The following is a 19,240-nucleotide window of genomic DNA, read 5'->3' as shown; positions in this document are numbered from 1 at the left end:
ACCTCAACACGGGCTCTCTCTGTTTGCTGCTGAATGGAAGAGAAAGCACAGAGGTGCCATACTGACTCCCTCGTGCCTTGGTCTGGAGGTGACCCTTCCTAATTACAAGTGGACTGGGAATATAGTCTCCCCAGGAACCCAAGGAGAGCAAGACAGGATGTGGATGAGGTTTGCAGTCTCCCATAAACTGGTGTATAGTATGTGCTCAATAAAGAGCAAATACTGCAATTGCTTATGACAACAACCCTCTTAGTTAGTTGGAGGAGTTTCTGAGAAGGCCAAATTTACCTTGAAATTCACCAAGTTTTTCTTGTGCCTACTATGTAAGACATGTTTTCAAATACAGGATTCCATCTAATTTCCAAAAGTACCCTGTACATCTCAGCAGAGAGGGCTTTCACCAGTTCCTTTCTGCATTGCCAATTGCAATAACCTGTGTAACCTCAGTAGGCTGGGAATTTTCTCCTAACTTCTGGTTGCATGGTCAAAATCATAGCCACCCACCACCTGAACATACCTGAACACCCAAACAGGTGCCATTAAGCATATTGAACAAACAGCATCTCCCCTGGGACCGATACAGACAAGGATTACTGGGAGGATGGTGAATTACTTTTCCTTGTTATTCAAAGCTAGCATGTCTGCCAAAGAACCATTTTCCACCTCCAAGAAGGACTCCAAGATGGGTTTTTAGGAATTCAGCCTCAGCAGATGTTTGTTTACACAGTGATTTCCTTGGTCCCTCCTCCTTTACCACTTAGGAAGAAGGCTTTGGTTTTGGACCCCTTAATTAAGTTCACTCATCAGTGTATGGATTCAGTGGCCAGATTCAAAGAAGACACTTCATTAAAATCCTACTGCAAATATCACGTTGTTTCAAACAAGGCCTCCCTAGCCTTGGGGTTATAAGCCAAGGCCCTGTAGAGTCCATACCAAATCAGAGTCTCGTCACCAGCAGGCTTGCAAACACTGAGAATGTGGTGGAGGCACCCAGTGGGGATGAGGAGGTGTGTAAACGTCACTGTCTGAAGTGAACAGATACATGGAAAGGGCAGCTGCTGTCCCAGGGGTCCACGGTGACGAACGGGATCTGCGGGGAGTCGGGATGCTCCGAGTCAGGGGAGGGCAGGGCATATGGGCTGTCCGTTCCTCCGGGAGCTGAGTGCAGCCTCCAGAGGAAGATGCAGAGAAGAGCTGGCCAGCAGGTCAGCTTCCAGTCTGGACACGAGGGCACACTGGGGAAGACCCAGGGGCAGGGCGCTGTGATGCCGCAAAGTGCTGGGACTGGACCCCCGTGCCGGGACTGGGGTAATCAGCTCTCAGGGAAGCCTGGGGCGAGGGGCAGGAGGATCCTAGGTAAATGAAGCCCACAGACAATCCCCAAATGGTGTCTGATTCTCATGTTCACCTTCGTTCTTTAGGCCTGCTTTTAATATTTTGGCTACAAGTTCCTCTTTCTTATTGCCTGAGAGACGTCACGGAGCAGTGAGAGGAGAAATGGATTAAGAGACAGAAGGGCTGCCTCAGGCTGGGAGGAGTGGAACAGTATGGGCTCTGGAGGAATTCAGACCGGGCTGTACTCCCGGTTCTGTCACTTTACCAGTCCGGAGAATACTGCAAGTTCTTTGTCTGCCAAGTGGGTTTGATAAGCCTCATCTTATAGAACTGTCGGAACATATGTGATATATGTAAAGCACCTGGCACAGTGGCTGGCGATGTCTGGGTCTTTCATGCATGGCAGTTATTATGATGCTTGTTTTCATACCAGAAGAGACTGGTCTTCTCTGTCCTAGAGATACCCTCATCTCTAGGAATTTTTCATTTTATCCAGGAGATGTCAGAGACTATGCGGGCCTCTAGGACAAAGAAAGCTGAATTAACCAAAGTGCTCCTTAGCAAGTAACCCTGAGTACATTTTCCCTAGCAGAGAATATGTTGTTTCATTTGTGGAGGCAGGGGTTCCACCAGGATGCAAATCAAACCTTACAGAATTTGTGTCAAGGACCAATAATTCCCCTGCCTCCCAAAACCCCCCCGATTTTCATGTGTTTCATCACCACCAAAGTCTGGGCCCATTTAGGAGTTCTGCCAGATTACACTCAAGACAAACAAATCTCATATATTAACGCATATATGTGGAATCTAGATAACTGGTACAGTTGAACCTCTTTGCAGGGCAGGAACAGAGATGCAGATATAGAGAACGGACATGTGGACACGGGGGAAGGGGGGTGGCATGAATTGGGAGATTAGGATTGACCTATGTGCACTACCATGTGTCAAATAGACAGCTAGTGGGAACCTGCTGTACAGCACAGGGAGCTCAGCTTGGTGCTCTGTGACCACCTAGATGGGTGGGGGGGAGTCCAGCAGGGAGGGGATATATGTATACATGTAGATGATTCACTTCGTTGCACAGCAGAAACTAACACAACATTGTAAAGCAATTATACTCCAATTAAAAAAACCCGATAACTAATTAATGGAGCGGGCTGGGGCTCCTCCAGCCCAGGGCACAGAGTGCCAGCACAGGGGCTTCTCAGCATCCCACCACAAAGGAGACAATCTGCATAAAACACCTGGTTTGTTTGGGCACCGTGTTCACCTGCACCGGGGCAAAAGCACTGGACCCCTGCTCACCATTATCACAGCCTCATCTAGCCCACCATGCAGCCAACTTAAAATTACCTCCCAAGGAGGGATTTGCAAAATAACCAAACCTCAAAGTGTTCTGGCTACGAGAATTTATACTTCACTGCTCTCATCTGGACTCTCTCCCCACCATCCTCACTGGGTTTTTCCATCACACCACCTTCCTTATATAATAGGTGCTCTTATACTCTCAACATCTACAGGCAGGTGCAGGGTCTTTTTTATCTTAGCATCATCACTACCAGCACAGAACCTTCCAAAGAGCAGATGCTCAATTACAGATGGGAATCAATGAGGCACTGAGTGAGGAATGTAACTTATTACTATCTAATTTTGTCGGCATTCTTGAATAAGCTAAGGACATCTAGGTGTATATCTTTGAATTTTACAAAGAGAAAGACAAAGGTGAATAAGACAAACCAAAATTTGACTAAACTTTACTTTGCTTTTCATTTTAAAACCACAGCATTCTTTCACATTTCCAAGAAAATTCCTATTCCAAAGCCATATTATCTCAGTCCAGAACCCCAGAAAGATGCAAGGAGTTTTCACATGGTACTACACAGTACCTAAACTCTTACGCTTAAACCTGATAAACAACAACAAATATGTGATCCATGTCATTTATAAACTTGGATTCTGAATCTAAAGAAACATTCTAGTGAAAGAAACATTTGAAAGATACTAGTGTAAAACAGGAACACAAAGAAGATATATATTATGATCTTTCCAGCCCCAGCTTAGCCTCTCACTACTGAAAAGGTTGGCAGCGTTGGTCAAACACAAAGTGAAGAAGCTGCCTCAGACCTCACTAAGGGTGGGAGGAACTGCTAGACATGACCTTGGAAGGCGCACTGGCCTTGATACGAGTTAGAGCCCTGGCTGCAGCTCTGGCTTGGGATCGGGCTCTGTCTTCCTCATCTCTCAAAGCATCTTCATAATGGACTGGAAAGGCACTGGGGACGGTACCAGCGACCCTGGCCACAAACTCCAGGACTTTCATCTTGGTGGTTTCAGCGCGGGCTCTCCGGCCCCACAGAAACTCATAGCGCAGGGGATTGCTGTCGCGCACCTGACGATACACCAGATACTTTTCCTGCACCAGATCTTCTGTGATAAGCTTCCTGGGCTCCCCAAAGATTATGTGACACCTTCCAACATAAACACCCAAACCATTCAGGAATTCCCAGATCTCCTCCGCAGAGGCACGGTCGCCATGCAAGAAGATCACACCGAGGAGAAGCATCAGAAGCCCATTCTTCCGAAACCGCCAGCCACTGCTCCGACGCCCATCATCGCTGACATGTAGCTTGCTGACAAGGGTATAGGAATCACCACCCGGCTTGACTTCCTTCAACTCAAGACCAAAGATCAGCTGAACGCACTCAGCAGCTCTCCTGAGGATCTCAGGGAACTTCCCCTTGTACCTTTTGTTCACAAGCTTCAGCAAGTCTGCCTTTATAATGGGCTCTTCCACTGTATACTTCTCCAGCAGGAATTCTGTCAACCTTCCCACCTTCTTGATCAGAGGATCTCTCTGAAAGCTCTCACCAGAGGCTGAGGCGCGGGAGGAACTTTTCCTTGCCTGAACCGGGCCCTTGGCGCGCACATCAGATCCTGGGCCTGAAACCCCTGCAGCACGAGAGCTAGTGGCTGGGGCTCCCTGAGGCTCCTGGCGAGTGCCAGCAGCAGGGGAGCTCGGGGGAGTACCCCGAGAAGGAGAAGAGGGGCACGAGGGCGACTCTTCTCTCTGTGCTGCAGTGGCCTGAGCACCCCCGAGATTCTGGGTCTCCCTCCGGGCCTGGTGGCGCTTCTCGCGGGCACGGAGCTTACTCTTCTGCCCCCGAGGCATGACTATGGGCAGGGACAGCAAGCGGGGGAGTGGGCAGGAGAGCAGGTGATGCTGGAACCTGGAGGAGGGAAGGTGAGAGGGTGTGAGCACCTTCAGCAGGGAGGTCCCACCCTGACTTGAAGAAGGCCGCTCTGCACGTTTCCTTGAGGGCACTGCTCTAGGAACCCCTAGGCTCTTGTTCTTGGTCAGCCTGTCCCCTGAGAACCCAGTGTAAGAAGCGAGAGTGAGTGAGCCTCAGGCTACAGCCTGCCAGCCCTGCCTGTGGCTGACGGCGGTGACCACAGATCCTGGTAGGGTAGGCCCTCTCTGGGTTCCAAGGGTCCCTTTCGTTCACAAACAGGATTGTCACATCGACTCTTGGTAGGGCCGGGACCTCTTTCCTGTGCTGCTCTAAAGGTGACACCTCAAAGCTCCCTGGGGCCCACGAGAAGGAACTGAGTCATGGACACTGTCGGGGTGCACAGCGCTGACACTTCTGTGGGGCCTGCTCTGTCCTGAACTCGTTGGTCCTCAACCATTCAGCATCCTCATCTTGTCGACACCAAGGGTCTGAGACCCCCCTGCTGCCCCTGGTGCTGCATCTTCAGACGAAGGATCTCGTCTCCCTTAGAAATGATACAAAGAAATGAGGAGCCTCCGCCTGACAACCATGCTCTGGGCCTTCAAGGGCTGAGCAGAGGCCTGGGCAGGACTCTTTATTATGCCTTTGATTCGGTGGAAGGGGGGTGTGCTACCTTCAGTCGTCATTCACAGTCCCCACTGGGTCTCCTGGGAGGATCTGGGGGCTCCTTTCTCTCTTGACTTGAGGACATTTCCTCACAGTACGGCCCACAGCTCCCTGAGACCGAACAGTGGAAGTGACGATGGCCTTACCTGGCCACAGCGCCCCTAGTCTCCAGAGGCTGAAAGCTGCAGCAGGCAGGCTGAGGCCCTATAACGTGTGGTCCTCCCTCACGGTCCCCATTTCTCACTCAGGGGAGGGTCTATGGTTCCTCCCTCTGCTGACCCATCACACCAAGATGCTGACTTCCCTGTGAGTTCCGAGTGGGGAACTGATGGGCACTTGTGCCTCACATCTGTGCCCGGGGGCGCCTCTAGGAACGACAATGGAGGGGGACTCTGCGCGGTCCCCGCTGGCACGGGGTGGACTTCCCCCCACAGTCCTCAGCATCTTCTCCGTGAGTCCTGGCAAATCCCGGAAATCCTCCCTCCGCTGATCTGAGTTCGCTTGCATTACATTAAGATTCTCACCTTCCTGAGATCCCCAAGATGAAAGAAAGGGTGAGCCACTGCCAGTCACCCCCGTCCATGCCCTCCCTGGGTTGGTAGCAGGGGCTGGACTCCACGGGACCCCACTGTTGCGGCATCGTTGGCCTCTTTCGCCCTCACTCAGACGGCATCTACGCTCCTCCCTCAGCCCACCTGAGTCTTCTGGCCTCAGATCAAGGCCCACATCTGCCTGGGTCCCTGGGGCCCGAAGTGAGGGGTGACACATCAGGCTACCTCTACCTGGGGTTTCCCAGGGCTGAGGGGGGTGGGAGTTTGTGGGCCCCCACTGCTTTGGGTGGGTCTGCATCTACATCATCCCTCAGTGTCCTCACCCTGACGCACAGCAGGACTTGGACATCCTCTGTGTCTTGACTTGACGTCTATCCCCTCACACTAAGGCCCCCAACTCCCCGAGACCCGCTAGAAAGAAAATTTTCTTGTCTCTCTAGCTACAACTGTGTGTGGACTTGCAATGCTGACAGGCAGGAAGAGATTCTGTGGCCCTCACTATTGTGGTGTAGGTGGTCCCCTCAATTCTCAGGGTCCTCTCCTTGGATCCTGGCATTACCTGGAAATCCTCTGGCTGCTCACCTGAGCCCATACTCCCATCAAGGAGGTTCCTCACCTCCCTGCCATGGTCCGGGAAAACGTGAGTGATATTCATCAGGTCACCATGCCTGAGTCTCCCTCCCAGGTCTGAGAGTAGGGATGAGATTCTATGGGGTTCACTTCTTTCTGGGTGGGGCTCCCTCACGTTCACTCGGTGTTACCACCTTGACTCTCGTTAGGAACCAGGCTTCTTCCCTATGTTGAATGAGGCCTCTCCCATTAGACCCAAACCCTGACGTCCCTGAGACCACCCTTGGAGGAACTGAGAGGGCAATTCAGCCTGAGAGCTCTAAACCTGGCTTCCCAGGGTGAAGGCAGACGTGGCACTTTGTGGGGTCTCCTCTGTTCTGGGGGAGTCGGTTGTCTCATTCCTCACATAGAATTTGTGCTTTGACATCGATCATGGCCTGGGACTCCCCTTCTTCTGCTGAACCGGGCAGCCAGCCCTTAAAGCAAGGCCCTCATCTCCCTCAGACCCCACAGGCAGAAGTTAGGGGGCACCTGAGCCTGCCAGCTCTGCCCTGGGCCTCCCGGGGCTAACGGCAGGGGCGGCATGAGATGCAGCTCTCTCCACTGTGTATGGAGCAGTCTCCATTTCCTCACTCAGGATCTTCACCTTGACTCTGAACCCTGCCTGGGACTTTGCCCTCTGCTGACGCGAGCCCATGACCGTCAGAAAAGGTCCTCATCTTCCTGGGACCTGAGCTTACAGTCAGAGTGAGCCTCATTCTGCCAAAGCTGATCTGGGGCTCGGCTACGCCTGGTAACAGCAAGGGTGGGACTCTCCGACCCCACTGTTCTGGAGTTGGTGGCTCCCTCAGTCCTCATTCAGGACTCTGGCGTCCAGTCCGGGTAGGGTTTGGGATTCCTCCCTCCATTGACCCGAATCTACATGCCTCAGGCCGAAGCACTCACCTCCTTGAGTAGCTAGAAGAGAAGTCGGGGGCTCCACATCCCGGCTACCTTATCTGGGGACTCCCAGGTCTGAGAGCAGGGCTGCTGATTTGTGCAGTTCCCTGTTTTCACGAGAGGTCTGCTTACTAACACTGATGGTCCTACCTCTGCTTCTTTTAGGGCCAAGTCTCCTCCCTAAGCTTAATGGGGTTGCCTTATCTATCCATCCATCCATCCATCCATCCATCCATCCATCCATCCACCTGTTGTTTTACATTTCACACCCACTACGCATTTACTTCGTAACTGGTAGTTTGTATCTCTTAACTGTCCTCACCTAATTTCTCTCCTCCCCCAAACCACGTTTGCTCTCTGTATCTATAACTGTTTCTGTTCTGTTGTTTGTTCATTTGTTTTGTGTTTCAGCTTCCACATGTAAGTGATATCATACAGTATTTGTTTTTCTCTGTCTGACTTATTTCACTTAGCATACAGAACACCCTCTTGGTCCACGCCCCCGCCCTTTCTTTTTGGCCGCACCATGTGGCATGTGGGATCTTAGTTCCCCCACCAGGGATCGAACGTGCGCCCCCTGCAGTGGAAGCGAGGAGTCTTAACCACTGGACCGCCAGGGAAGTCCTGCCCCCTTTCCATAAAGGCCTTTCTCTACCCGAACGTCCCCTAGCCCCCAACCCCACTTCCCACCCCAGGCAGAAATGAGGGGTTCTCTCAGCCTGAATTACTCTAGGGCATCGCGCGAGTGAAGGCGGGAGGGGGCTCCGTGCAGTCACGCCTTTCGGAAGGAGGGACCCTCGTCAGCTCTGAAGGTCCCACTTTTCACCTGCTGGGGACAAGACTACACCCTTTGTCTAAGAGCCGCCCCCTCTAGACAAAGGCCCTCCACTCTCTGAGGCCCTCCAGACGGCAACTCCTCTGGCATATACATCATATCAGGGTCCCACGCTGCTGATGGCAGGCAGGGGCGGGAGGCAGGGGTCACCTTTGTTATGGGGGGAGGGGGGAAGGAAGGTCCCTTCAGGCTACATTCAGGTCCTCACCGTGGCTCCGGACGAGTCCTGAAAACCCACGCTCGGACGAACAAACGCCGCGGCTCCCGGTCGGGCTCCTCGCTTCCGAAGCAGAAGTCGGGGGGAGCCGCATCTGGCGCGGCGTGGGGTCTCCGAGGGCTGACGGCAGGGGCGGGACTCTGCGGGTACGCCCAATGGTCAGGGGTCAACGGTCCCTGCGTCCTGTCGGTGCCGTGTATCAGAGCCCGGGACCCCTCCCTCTACGGTCCCGGGTCCTCCAGCCTCCGAACCAAGCCCTCACCTCCCCGAGGCCCTAGTGGGGGGAAGTCAGGGCGCTGCTCCGACCATCTCTGCCTGACAAGACGGGCGCCACCCTGTGAGCCTCCCTCCTTGGGGGAGAGACCCCCTCATTAGCACTGAGGGTCCTCACCTTGACTCTGGTTATGGCCAAGACGTCCCCCTCTGCAGAACTGGAGTCCGATCCTGCTAGATGAGGCCCTTCCCTCCCTGAGATCACATGGTGTAGTGGAATAAGTGAGGACATGGAAAGGAGACGTGACCCATGAGCCCGCCCCCAGCAAACTGGGGACTGGCGAATAAGCCAGAACTGCAAACAGTCCTGATTGCTTTGAGCCCCCCCGGCAAACCGGGGGCATGTGAATAAGCCAGAGCTGTGAACAGTCCTGAATGCTTTGAGCCCCCCCCCCCCCGCCCCCGGCAAACCGGGGGCCTGCGAAGAAGCACTGAGTGCTTTGGGCACTAATCCATGAGATGTCCTCAGTATAATCAGAATGGTGGGAACACAAGGAAATGTCCTTGTGCTACTTCAGTATAATCAAAATAATGGTGGGAACTTTGTGCTGCTTTTGCGCTCAAGGACGAAGCACGGCAGGTTCTCAAGAAAGCCAATTATTGCTTGTATAATTAATAAAAACATAGGTTGCTGCTTTGGCATTTCTGAAACGTTAAGAAAACAAGTCGTAAAGTGTAAACCTAGATAATGCTTTAATAAAAGCTACCACAGCAGGACAGACGGCGCTGCTTTGCCTGAGCGAGCGGCAGCCCTCTACTGCTGTGCTTCGGCACAATGCATCTCGTGTGATGAGCTTACTTTCGGCCCTGTCATAAGATAAACTACAACACACGGGTGGAATGAGGGGATGACTCAGTGGTAGCTCTTCTGGGTCTCCCAGGGCTAAGACCTGTACAGAATTCTGTTTGGCCCCCTCTGCTTTTGGGGGTCCCCTCATAACAGCCAGGTAATTTTCCTGACTCTTGTTTAGACCTGAGTTTTCTCTCTGTAGATCAGTGGCTGTCCCACTAGTCCAGGGTCCTCAACTCCATGAGACTCCTCAGGGAGACTGAGGGGGTTCTTCTACCTCAAACATCTGTCCTGGGCATCCCAGGGCTGACAGCATTCGGGGGATTTGTGGGACTTCTCTGTTCTGCGGTGTGTGGTTCCCTCATTCTCATTCAGAGTCTGGTCAGATACCTGACCAGCCTAGGGACTCCACTGTCTGCTAACTTGAGGCTGCTCGCATCAAATCAAGGTACTCCCGTTCTGGAGACCTCCAGCTGGAAGCCAGGATGAGCCGCATCCAGCCAGGACTGTTCTGGACTTCCAAGGGTTGATGGCCTGAGTCAGACTTTACAGAAAACCCCCTGTTCTGGCTGGGTCCTTCCATCATTCCTCAGTCAGGGTCCCTACCTTCATATCTATCGAAGACTGGGACTCTTTCTGCTTATCTCCTTCCATTGTTTTTAGGCCAAGGCTCTTAAGTCCCTGAGAAGTCTGAAGAATACGTGAGGGCATGCTCAGCCTGACAGCTCTATCTGAGGCTCTCTAAATCCAACAGCAGGTGGAAGCCTGTCTAGGTGTGACTCCCTGTATTCTGGGGTGTTGGTCTTCTAAGCCCTCTAGTATTGAGGCAATCCGCTTGGCTCCTGGCTCTTGGATTAAAGGTTTCCTGAGAAATACCTCATCCTTGCAAACACCTGAGCAGTTTCCCCTCTGCAAACCTTGGTCCCTGCCTTAGGAGCGATGTGAGATGGGGAAGCTAAAGCATAAGGCAGGAGTTCCAGACAGGTGGTATTGTATCAGGGGAAAAATACACTGATATTTTCCTTCTCTTCACCAGCCAGACCCAAGAGCCTCATGTAAATTCTGTTCTGACAGATTTATATTTTATGGGGAAGGGGCTGTCCAGGATGATTTTGTGAGCCCCTGATCTTTTGAGGTTATCTGACACTGCATATGAAGATGATCAGTCACTGAGTATTACCTTTCTTTTCTTTATTCATGCCTGTCATTTACATTGGTATTCATATTGCTCTGGGAATGTATTCCAACCCAGTAGCATGAGCACAGTTTTTCTTTTATTTATTGCCTGAGATGCATTTTTAAGAAGAAAGAGGAAAACTGAATATAAGAAACACAAGGTGGGCCTCAGCCTTGGAGAATTGGAATAGTGTGGGCTCTTGATTAATCCAGACCCAGGATCTAGTTTCAAACCTGTCCCTTAACAGCCATATGAATTTGGGTGCATTACTAAACTCTGTGAGCACCGGGCTCTGCATCTATGAAGTGGGTTTGCCAAGCTCTGTCTTGTAGAACTAGTGAAAGGTGGTTAATATGTGTTAAGTGTCTGGCACAGTGACTGGCCTGTGTTGAGACTTCAACGTGGCATTTATTACTATGATTAATTTGGACCCCATGATACCACCCACTCTGCTGGGGTTGGTTTTTTTTTTTAAAACTCCAGGAGAAGCCAGAAAATATGTGGCAACCTAGAACAAAGAAAACCCAATCATCCAAAATGCCAATTAGCAAGAAAAGCTAAGTAATATTTCCCTATTACATGATAAATTATTCAATATGGGTATAAGATATACTTTCCCAGTTAGATACAACACAAACCCCCTAAGTCTGTGTCAAGGATCACCAACTTCCCTCCCTACAAGCAGCCCTTCCATCTAAACTACCCTTGTTTTCATTAATTTAACCATCACCAAAAACCCAGAACTCGTATAGAGTTTATCAGATTAAACACGATAACTTAATTTGAATGCCCTTTTGAAGGAGAGGGCTCTGACCCTCCCAGCCCAGTGCAAAGGTGCCCAGTGGCTTCTTACCATCTTGCCTCAAAGGAGAATTACACTTATTTCTCAGAAACTCCCTGAAGACGATGTGAATGAAACATTTAATTTGCATACTGTGTTCTCCTGCTCTGGCACAAGAGCACAGGACACATCCCATCCCTCGCACAGTGATATACTTGCCCTTCATGAATAGGCTCAGAACAGTCACAAGGGGGCTGATCTTCTGCATGCCCTTTACATAACTCAGCCTCTCATCTTAGGTGAGGTCCAGTTTTCTGAGACGGACATAGGAGTGGTGCACTTCTTTCACATCAACCTCAAAGACCAGCTCCATGTGCTCAGAGGCTCCCCTAAGGATCCCAGGAAGTGAAATGCTCCTCATCATTTTTTAGGGCATTATTCACCATGTCTGCCTTTGTGATGGGCTCTTTAACTCGATAACTGAGAACCAGGGAATTCACCACCAAAACCACTTTCTAGGCAAGAGTGTGTTGGGCAACTTCTTAGTGTCTGGCAAAGTGTATGGTTCTCTGACTTTGTTCCTCTATTTGACCACTGGAGTCCTGCTTGATGAGATGCCTATGAACACTCCTGACTTTGAGTCTTTGGGTCTCCTTGAGGGCCTGAAAGCATTGCTCATGCGTGCAGCACCACTGCTTCTGATACTGAGGCATGACCGCTCTTGTTGGTACCAGTAGGCAGGAGTGTGGGTAGAAGGCATGGCAATGGGCCACCACAGGCTAAAGAAGAGGAGGAAGATATAAGTGCTGTCAGCTGGTAAACTCAATTTTATTTGCTCTGATGAAGGCCAACTCCACCAGACTTTTCCTAAGGGCAGTGTTCTAGGGCCTCACAAGTCTCCTGTCCTGTTTGTTCCACAAGTACTTGAAGAAGGAACTGAGAAGGCATTTCACAGCTCAGCCGGCCAACCCAGTTGGAGACTTCCCAGGGCTCACAGTAGGGCAGGGAGAAATGGGCTCTATTAGGTGCACTGGTATTAGAGTATTCCCCTCAGTCCTCACTCAGGGTCCTCACTGTGACTCCTAGCAGTTCCTGGGACACTCAGTCTACTGACCTGAGGCCATCTCCCTTCAGATCGAGGCCTTCATCTCTCTGAGACTCCTACAAGGAAGTGATGGAGACATGTCATATGGTCACCTCTGTCTGGGTCCTCCCAAGGTTGACAGCACGGCCTTGACTCTGGGGGACACCCTCTCTTCTGGGGTAAGTAGTCCCCTCACCGCTCATGCCGGTTCTTCACCTTGACTCCTGACAGAGTATGGAATTCCTCCCTCTGCCTAACTGGGGTCATTCATCCCCTTCAGGCCTCACTTCCTTGAGTCGTCTGAGGAGAAAATAACACTGGACAAAGAAATATAGGACCTGTTTTTTTATTAACAGGATGTCTGGCAAACCTACCTGAGGGTGAAGTAAGGGTCCTTAGCTTGAAACTGTCTGGGCCTCCCAGGTCTCGGGGCAGGGGTGCAGCAGGCCTCTGGGGTTCCTCTCTTCTGGAGTTATATTATTCTCAGTTCATATGGGAGGTATTTGGAGAAATCATGGTACTCAGTGAAAAGCAAGTTTGAGGGCATGCCAGGGACCTATTGGGGAGAGAGTGACAAAAATGACAGGTGGAACGTCAGACTGTGCCTGCATGTCTTGCTGAGACATTGTTACAGGCAATCAAATATACCCCCTAATCAGTGCTGGAGTGGTGTTTACATCAGTATTTTCAAAAACAGGGCCTGTGAAGTAATAATAGGTGCTCTTCCAAAAAAGGCAAATTATTTAAATAAAGTTGAGTAAGTTTTAGTTTCTGGCTTTGTTTTCACTGCAAGACTTCCCAAAGCCCTCAATATGCCAATACGCACTGAGAAACTCCAAGAGGGATAATATAGCATGATGAGTTTTCTTAACACATTTGACCATGAAAAGCATGTCCTCTTGCCATTTTTTTTTTCACATCGAATCTCAGGACTTCAACACAGAGCATTTTGGAGATGCTGTCTATGATGTTCCTGGCAGATCCTCCGCTTATGTTTTTCTGAATGTTTTCAGTTACGGTATAGTGGCCCTTGGATGGGGCAGGAAGACCGGCCAGGCACATTTTCAAAACAAAATGGCTGCCTTAGTGCCAATAAAGATGATATCTAAAGCACAAAGACCTTAATAAGTGACATGAAATATCAACTCTTGATACTTTTCCAAAATTTCAATTTAGAGTCAATAGGATGCAACCACATCCAAAACTTGCTTGAGATGCCTGATCATTGAGAGACATACTCTAAGGGTCATGTTAAACATAGGTCATCCTAAATTTCCCAAAGAATACTACTATGTTACAGCTACTTAAAGGAGAGTAGATGCATATTTTGTAAGTACCCAAACCTCCAGGGGGAAAATATGCTAGAGCTAGCCCAGCTGTAGGGGACCTAATCAAAAAAGGTGTGGGGCTTCCCTGATGGCGCAGTGGTTGAGAGTCCGCCTGCCTATGCAGGGCACACGGGTTCGTGCTCCGGTCCAGGAAGATCCCACATGCCGCAGAGCAGCTAGGCCCATGAGCCATGGCCGCTGAGCCTGCGCGTCTGGAGCCTGTGCTCCGCAACGGGAGAGGCCACAACAGTGAGAGGCCCGCGTAACGCAAAAATATAAAAATAAAAAAAAAATAAATAAAGGTGTGACTACAGGGTAGGTATTCAGGCTCAGTGGAGAATGGGAATGTTTGGAAACCACAAGGGAGAAATTCTATCTTATAAACTGGTTTTACATAGTGGAAGTGGCAGGGGAACACAGTAATAAGGAAGCTACACGAGTGCCTGCAATTCATCCAAGTGGTACAGGGTACTGTGTTTCAAAAGACCTGATTCTGGACTTCTCTAGATGTTAGGATTGAGGTTATTGGTATTCTTTCTGCTATTCTTACAGTGTTTAGTTCAGAAACTGGTGCAGGCCATGTTCCTGCAGAAGACACACATAGTTGATCTGGGAAAGACAAAGGCAGGGAATAGAGACACGGGCTGAGAGCAATGACCCAGAGATGCCTGCAGAAGTCTAGAGGAGTACAGCTAAAAACACACATCCGTTTTCCTCTTTACAGTTCAAATAAATTTAAAAACTAAAGCAATTTCCTAGGCAAAGCTATAATGCAAACCCAGCCTTTATCTTGTGATTTGGACTTAGGGTGTACAGATAATTAGAAGTACGTTGATCTGAGCAAGCTACTTTCTTAAATGCTGTATTTCAAAGGATTTCAAATAAAAGAGAAACAAGATGGTGGCTCAAGATAGCGGACATTTAAAAAAAACAGCATATAAGTAACATATTTAGAGCTATATTAGTGCATCTCTTGGGTAATTTCAGTATTCATTAGTGTCTTCATCTCTCAGTGGAACAAAACTCATGACTGTCGTTAAAATACTGTTTTAGTCATGTACTAGCTAATTAATAAAGATATTAAATATAACCATTTCTGAAACCTGTGCCTCCGGCATATATTTTAGCAATGCCTCTTCAATGGGATTTTAGTACTTAAATATTTCCCTCTATGATATTTGGATATGTGTATGATTTTAAAATATTATAAAATTATTCAACAGGGAACTGTAACAGGGCTTTGTGACTTTACTAAAAATCTTTTCATTTGAAAACACACCTTTAGAGTATCCATTGATATTGGGAGACAACTTCAAGTTTTATAATTATGTGCTACCAAATACCATTCTTTCATTATAGAGCAAGAAACCCAGGTCAAAATAAAAACATCTCCATCAGGGGCTTCCCTGGTGGTGCAGTGGTTGAGAGTCCGCCTGCCAATGCAGGGGACACGGGTTCATGCCCCGGTCTGGGAAAATCCCACATGCTGTGGAGCGGCTGGGCCCGTGAGCCATGGCCGCTGAGCCTGCGCGTCCGGAGCCTGTGCTCTGCAGCGGGAGAGGCCACAGCAGTGAGAGGCCCGCGTACCGCCAAAAAAAAAAAAAAAAAAAAAAAAAAAAAAGATAACTTCTATGCTTTCTTTAGGTGGTAGCTTTTAAAAATCCAAGGAATTAGAAGAACTTTTTGCTTACAGAAAGGTGAAAAACTTACTTTCATTTTCAGGAAATCATGAAAGCATAAAACTCTTCTATAGAATATCAATGTCAATTAAGGATAATACATTACATAGAGTCAGAAGTACTGGTGTTTAGCGAGTTCACCTTTGAGAGACATTTGGCATAAACTAAAACTCAGCGGGAGAGGCCACAACAGTGAGAGGCCCGCATACCGCAAAAACAAACAAACAAACAAAAAAAAACCTCAATCAATGTTTAAGAGGATTATCAGTTTTTCAAAATTCCAGTTTAATTTTAGAAAATCATTCTTATGATTCTTCTAACTGGTTTTTCCATTTCATTGTAAAAATCTATTCAAAAATATTAATGTTTAAAGTGATCGTTATAGAGAGGGAGGGAAGTAGGAACAGCACAAAGAAAAATAACAATATAATCTCCACTACTCAGAGACATCTGCTGTCATCAAACTATTCTTTCTATTAGTTATTAGGCAATTTTGGAAGACTCTGAAAAAATCTCAGCTTGGCATACACAAACCACCTAGTGAACAATGGCAGACTCCTACCACCTAGTTAGTTCTTTTCAGTTTGCAGATGGGTGAAGAAACTCAGCCCCAAGAAAAGAATGCTGCCCTTTTAATTATTCCTCCCTACTTTTCTTCATCGAATGACTATATACTGCTTTGATTACTGCAGGACTTTGTTTAAGCCATTGACAATGATTTTTCTTTTAAAAGAAGAACCCTACAGAGAAAATAGCTTAAAAATTGCATAGGATATTCAGAGAGCAAGAATAAACGGAAACAAAAATCCACCGTCAGGATTTGAATTTCAGGCTTTGTCAGCGATTGACGTGTAGAATGTAGAACGCAATTTTTCTCCAGACTTTAATATCTACTAAACACCCAATGACCAAGTGGCCTACATTTGTTAGATATTTAGTTAATGAGTTGGATTTAATGTGACATTTGCGACTGAAAGCTAGAAGTCTAGATCAACTGTCTGTGATCTAAAGAGATGGGGCCTTAAGTTCTGGATTTTATCAAATGTGCATCCAATTCCAAATCGATAGAACCAAGACTTCCCTGGCTTTCAGTACTCCATAGAAGGTGAAGACATAGGTAAGCTATTTAAAGAACAAAATGGACTCCACACTAAGAGTAATGACAAAAAAACACTAAGGATTCAAAATCCAGATCAATATCAAATGATAAATAAAAGGTACAAAGATATTACAATATAAATGAATAGGTGTTGAAATTAAAGGAGCACTGTTTTAAATTAGAGCTCTGTTTAAATTAAAGGAGATCTTTGTTAAATTCAGAGTCCATTCACATATCTAGAATGCACAGTCATGCTGCTGAGAGTCATACAAGTGATGTAGGGGGAAAGTGGATTTGTGTGTTTTGCAGCGAGTGGGATGGGAAACGGGAACACTGGAAGTAAAACAAAATGACAGGATACTGGGGAAGCGGTGGGTTCTTTCCAGTCTCAGCATTAGCTGAGGCAAAGCAATGGCTAACAGAAATTGTGAGCTCTTAAAAAGAATGGGTACCATACCCCCCATAATTGAAATCACTTGGGGAGTTACTGAGAATACAGATTTCTAGGCCCACTGTAACCCAAGAGCAGCCTTGGAATCGAGATTTTTTGGTTTTTTTTCTTCACAGAGAATTAAAATTTTTGTTATTTTTAATTTTATTTATTTATTTTTTGCGGTATGCGGGCCTCTCACTGTTGTGGCCTCTCCTGTTGCGGAGCACAGGCTCCGGACGCGCAGGCTCAGCGGCCATGGCTCACCGGCCCAGCCGCTCCGCGGCATGTGGGATCCTCCCGGACCGGGGCACGAACCCGCGTCCCCTGCATCGGCAGGCGGACTCTCAACCACTGAGCCACCAGGGAAGCCCTATTTTTTATTTTTTTAACATCTTTATTGGAGCATAATTGCTTTACATTGTTGTGTTAGTTTCTGCTGTATAACAAAGTGAATCAGCTATACCTATACATATATCCCCGTATCTCCTCTCTCTTGCGTCTCCCTCCCACCCTCCCTGTCCCATCCCTCTAGGTGGACACAAAGCACCAAGCTGATCTCCTTGTGCTATGTGGCTGCTTCCCACTAGCTGTCTATTTTACATTTGGTAATGTATATATGTCCATGCCACTCTCTCACTTCATCTCAGCTCACCCTTCTCCCACCTCGTGTCCTCAAGTCCATTCTCTATGTCTGCGTCTTTATTCCTGTCCTGCCCCTAGGTTCTTCAGAACCATTTTTTTAGCCTCAAGTGATTCTGATGAGAAGCCGACTTTGGAGCCACACTGTTACCCACACTGATGTCTTGTTAGCACTTCATTAAGAAGTGTTAAACTTTTAGAAATTAAGGATTTCCCAGAAGATAAGGTGTTTTTCATTTAAATTTAAACATATTAATGGGAAGTCTATAGATATTCTGGAACTTCTCTGAAAATTTTTGATGATCATATTCAAGTGCTGAGTTTTCCTCCAGTAATGAACATTTTTAAGCTAGCTATGGACATTTATTAAAATACAGGCCTCAAACTGTCCAAATTGTGACAGGATGAATAAAATAAGAATGTCTCAAAACGTTACTTGAAACCCTCCTAGGGCACTATTAATATCTAGAATTTTTTGGTAGGTGAGAATAAAAACAGGTTTTAGGTCACATATAATATTCTTTTTCCATTCCTTTTAAAGACTTCATTTATTTATTAACCTCTTTTCAATTCTATCCTTATAATTAAGTTTCTTTATATCCTCACACTTACAGTTGAAAGTAGTGTCTGTAGGTTATGTGTAGAGGTTACATTTCATAGGTCACATTTCAGTTGTTACTTAATTGTTCATGCATTTCCCCTCAAATAAATTTCCAGGAGGAGGAGCACAGATTTTACTTCTTTTAATATGCAGAATATTTAAAGTTACTATTTTAAGTGTAGTAGACTCTCAAAAATGACTTACCCAAAAGATGTTTTTCAACACTGAATTTTCTCAATTGAGAAAAGTATATATACTTGTGCTGTTCAATACAGTAGCCATTAGCCACATGTGACTATTTAAATTTAAATGAATAAAAATTAAATAAAATTTAAAATTCAGTTCTTTAGCTGCACTATCCACATCTCGAATGTTCAGTAGTCACATGTGGCTCTCATACTGGACAGCACAGATATAGAACATGTCCATTAATGTAGGAAATGCTCTTAGAAAATGCTGATCTATATAAATTGTTTCTCCTTCTTTCCTCCCTCCCTCCCTCCCCTTCCTCTCTCTCTCTCTGATACAGAAGTGTTTCACTGCTCTAAAAAATTCCCTATGCTCCAACTATTCCTCCTTCCCCCTTTCTTCAACACCTGGCAACCACTGATCTTTTTGTTTCCATAGTTTTGCCTTTTCCAGAATGTCATATACAGTAAGTCCCCTACATACGAACCTTCAAGTTGCGAACTTTCAAAGACGCAAACGTATTATAAACCTATTACAGTACAGCACTATATAGCCGATTGTGTTAGTTGGGTACCTAGGGCAACTTTGTTGGACTTACGAACAAACTGGACTTACAACGTGCTCTCGGAATGGAACTTGTTCATATGTAGGGGACTTAACTGCCGGTGGAATTATACAGTATATATAGCCTTTCCAGATTGGCTTCTTCTGCTTTGTTTTGTTTTGTTTGGCTGCGCTGTGTGGCTTGCAGGATTACTTCCCCGACCAGGGATTGAACCTGGACTCCCTGCAGTGGAAGCACGGAGTCTTAACCACTGGACCAC

General features: G+C 47.4%; 1 protein-coding gene across 1 annotated transcript in view; it reads right to left on the bottom strand.

Moving 5' to 3' along the window:
- Positions 1-4,504, bottom strand: part of LOC309978530 (uncharacterized protein) — a gene marked incomplete at both ends in the record, with an annotated part of 36,872 nt that extends 32,368 nt beyond the window's left edge. Inside the window, 2 exon segments of the mRNA XM_082865080.1 lie at positions 1,043-1,235; positions 3,465-4,504. Of these exon segments, the coding sequence (XP_082721206.1) occupies positions 1,043-1,235; positions 3,465-4,504 (1,233 nt within the window).
- Positions 4,505-19,240: the final 14,736 nt, after the last annotated feature.

This window comes from Leucopleurus acutus (genome assembly GCF_964270905.1).
Source record: "Leucopleurus acutus genome assembly, chromosome: X".
In the NCBI taxonomy this organism is placed as follows: domain Eukaryota; kingdom Metazoa; phylum Chordata; class Mammalia; order Artiodactyla; family Delphinidae; genus Leucopleurus; species Leucopleurus acutus.
This window is presented reverse-complemented; position numbering and strand designations above follow the sequence as displayed.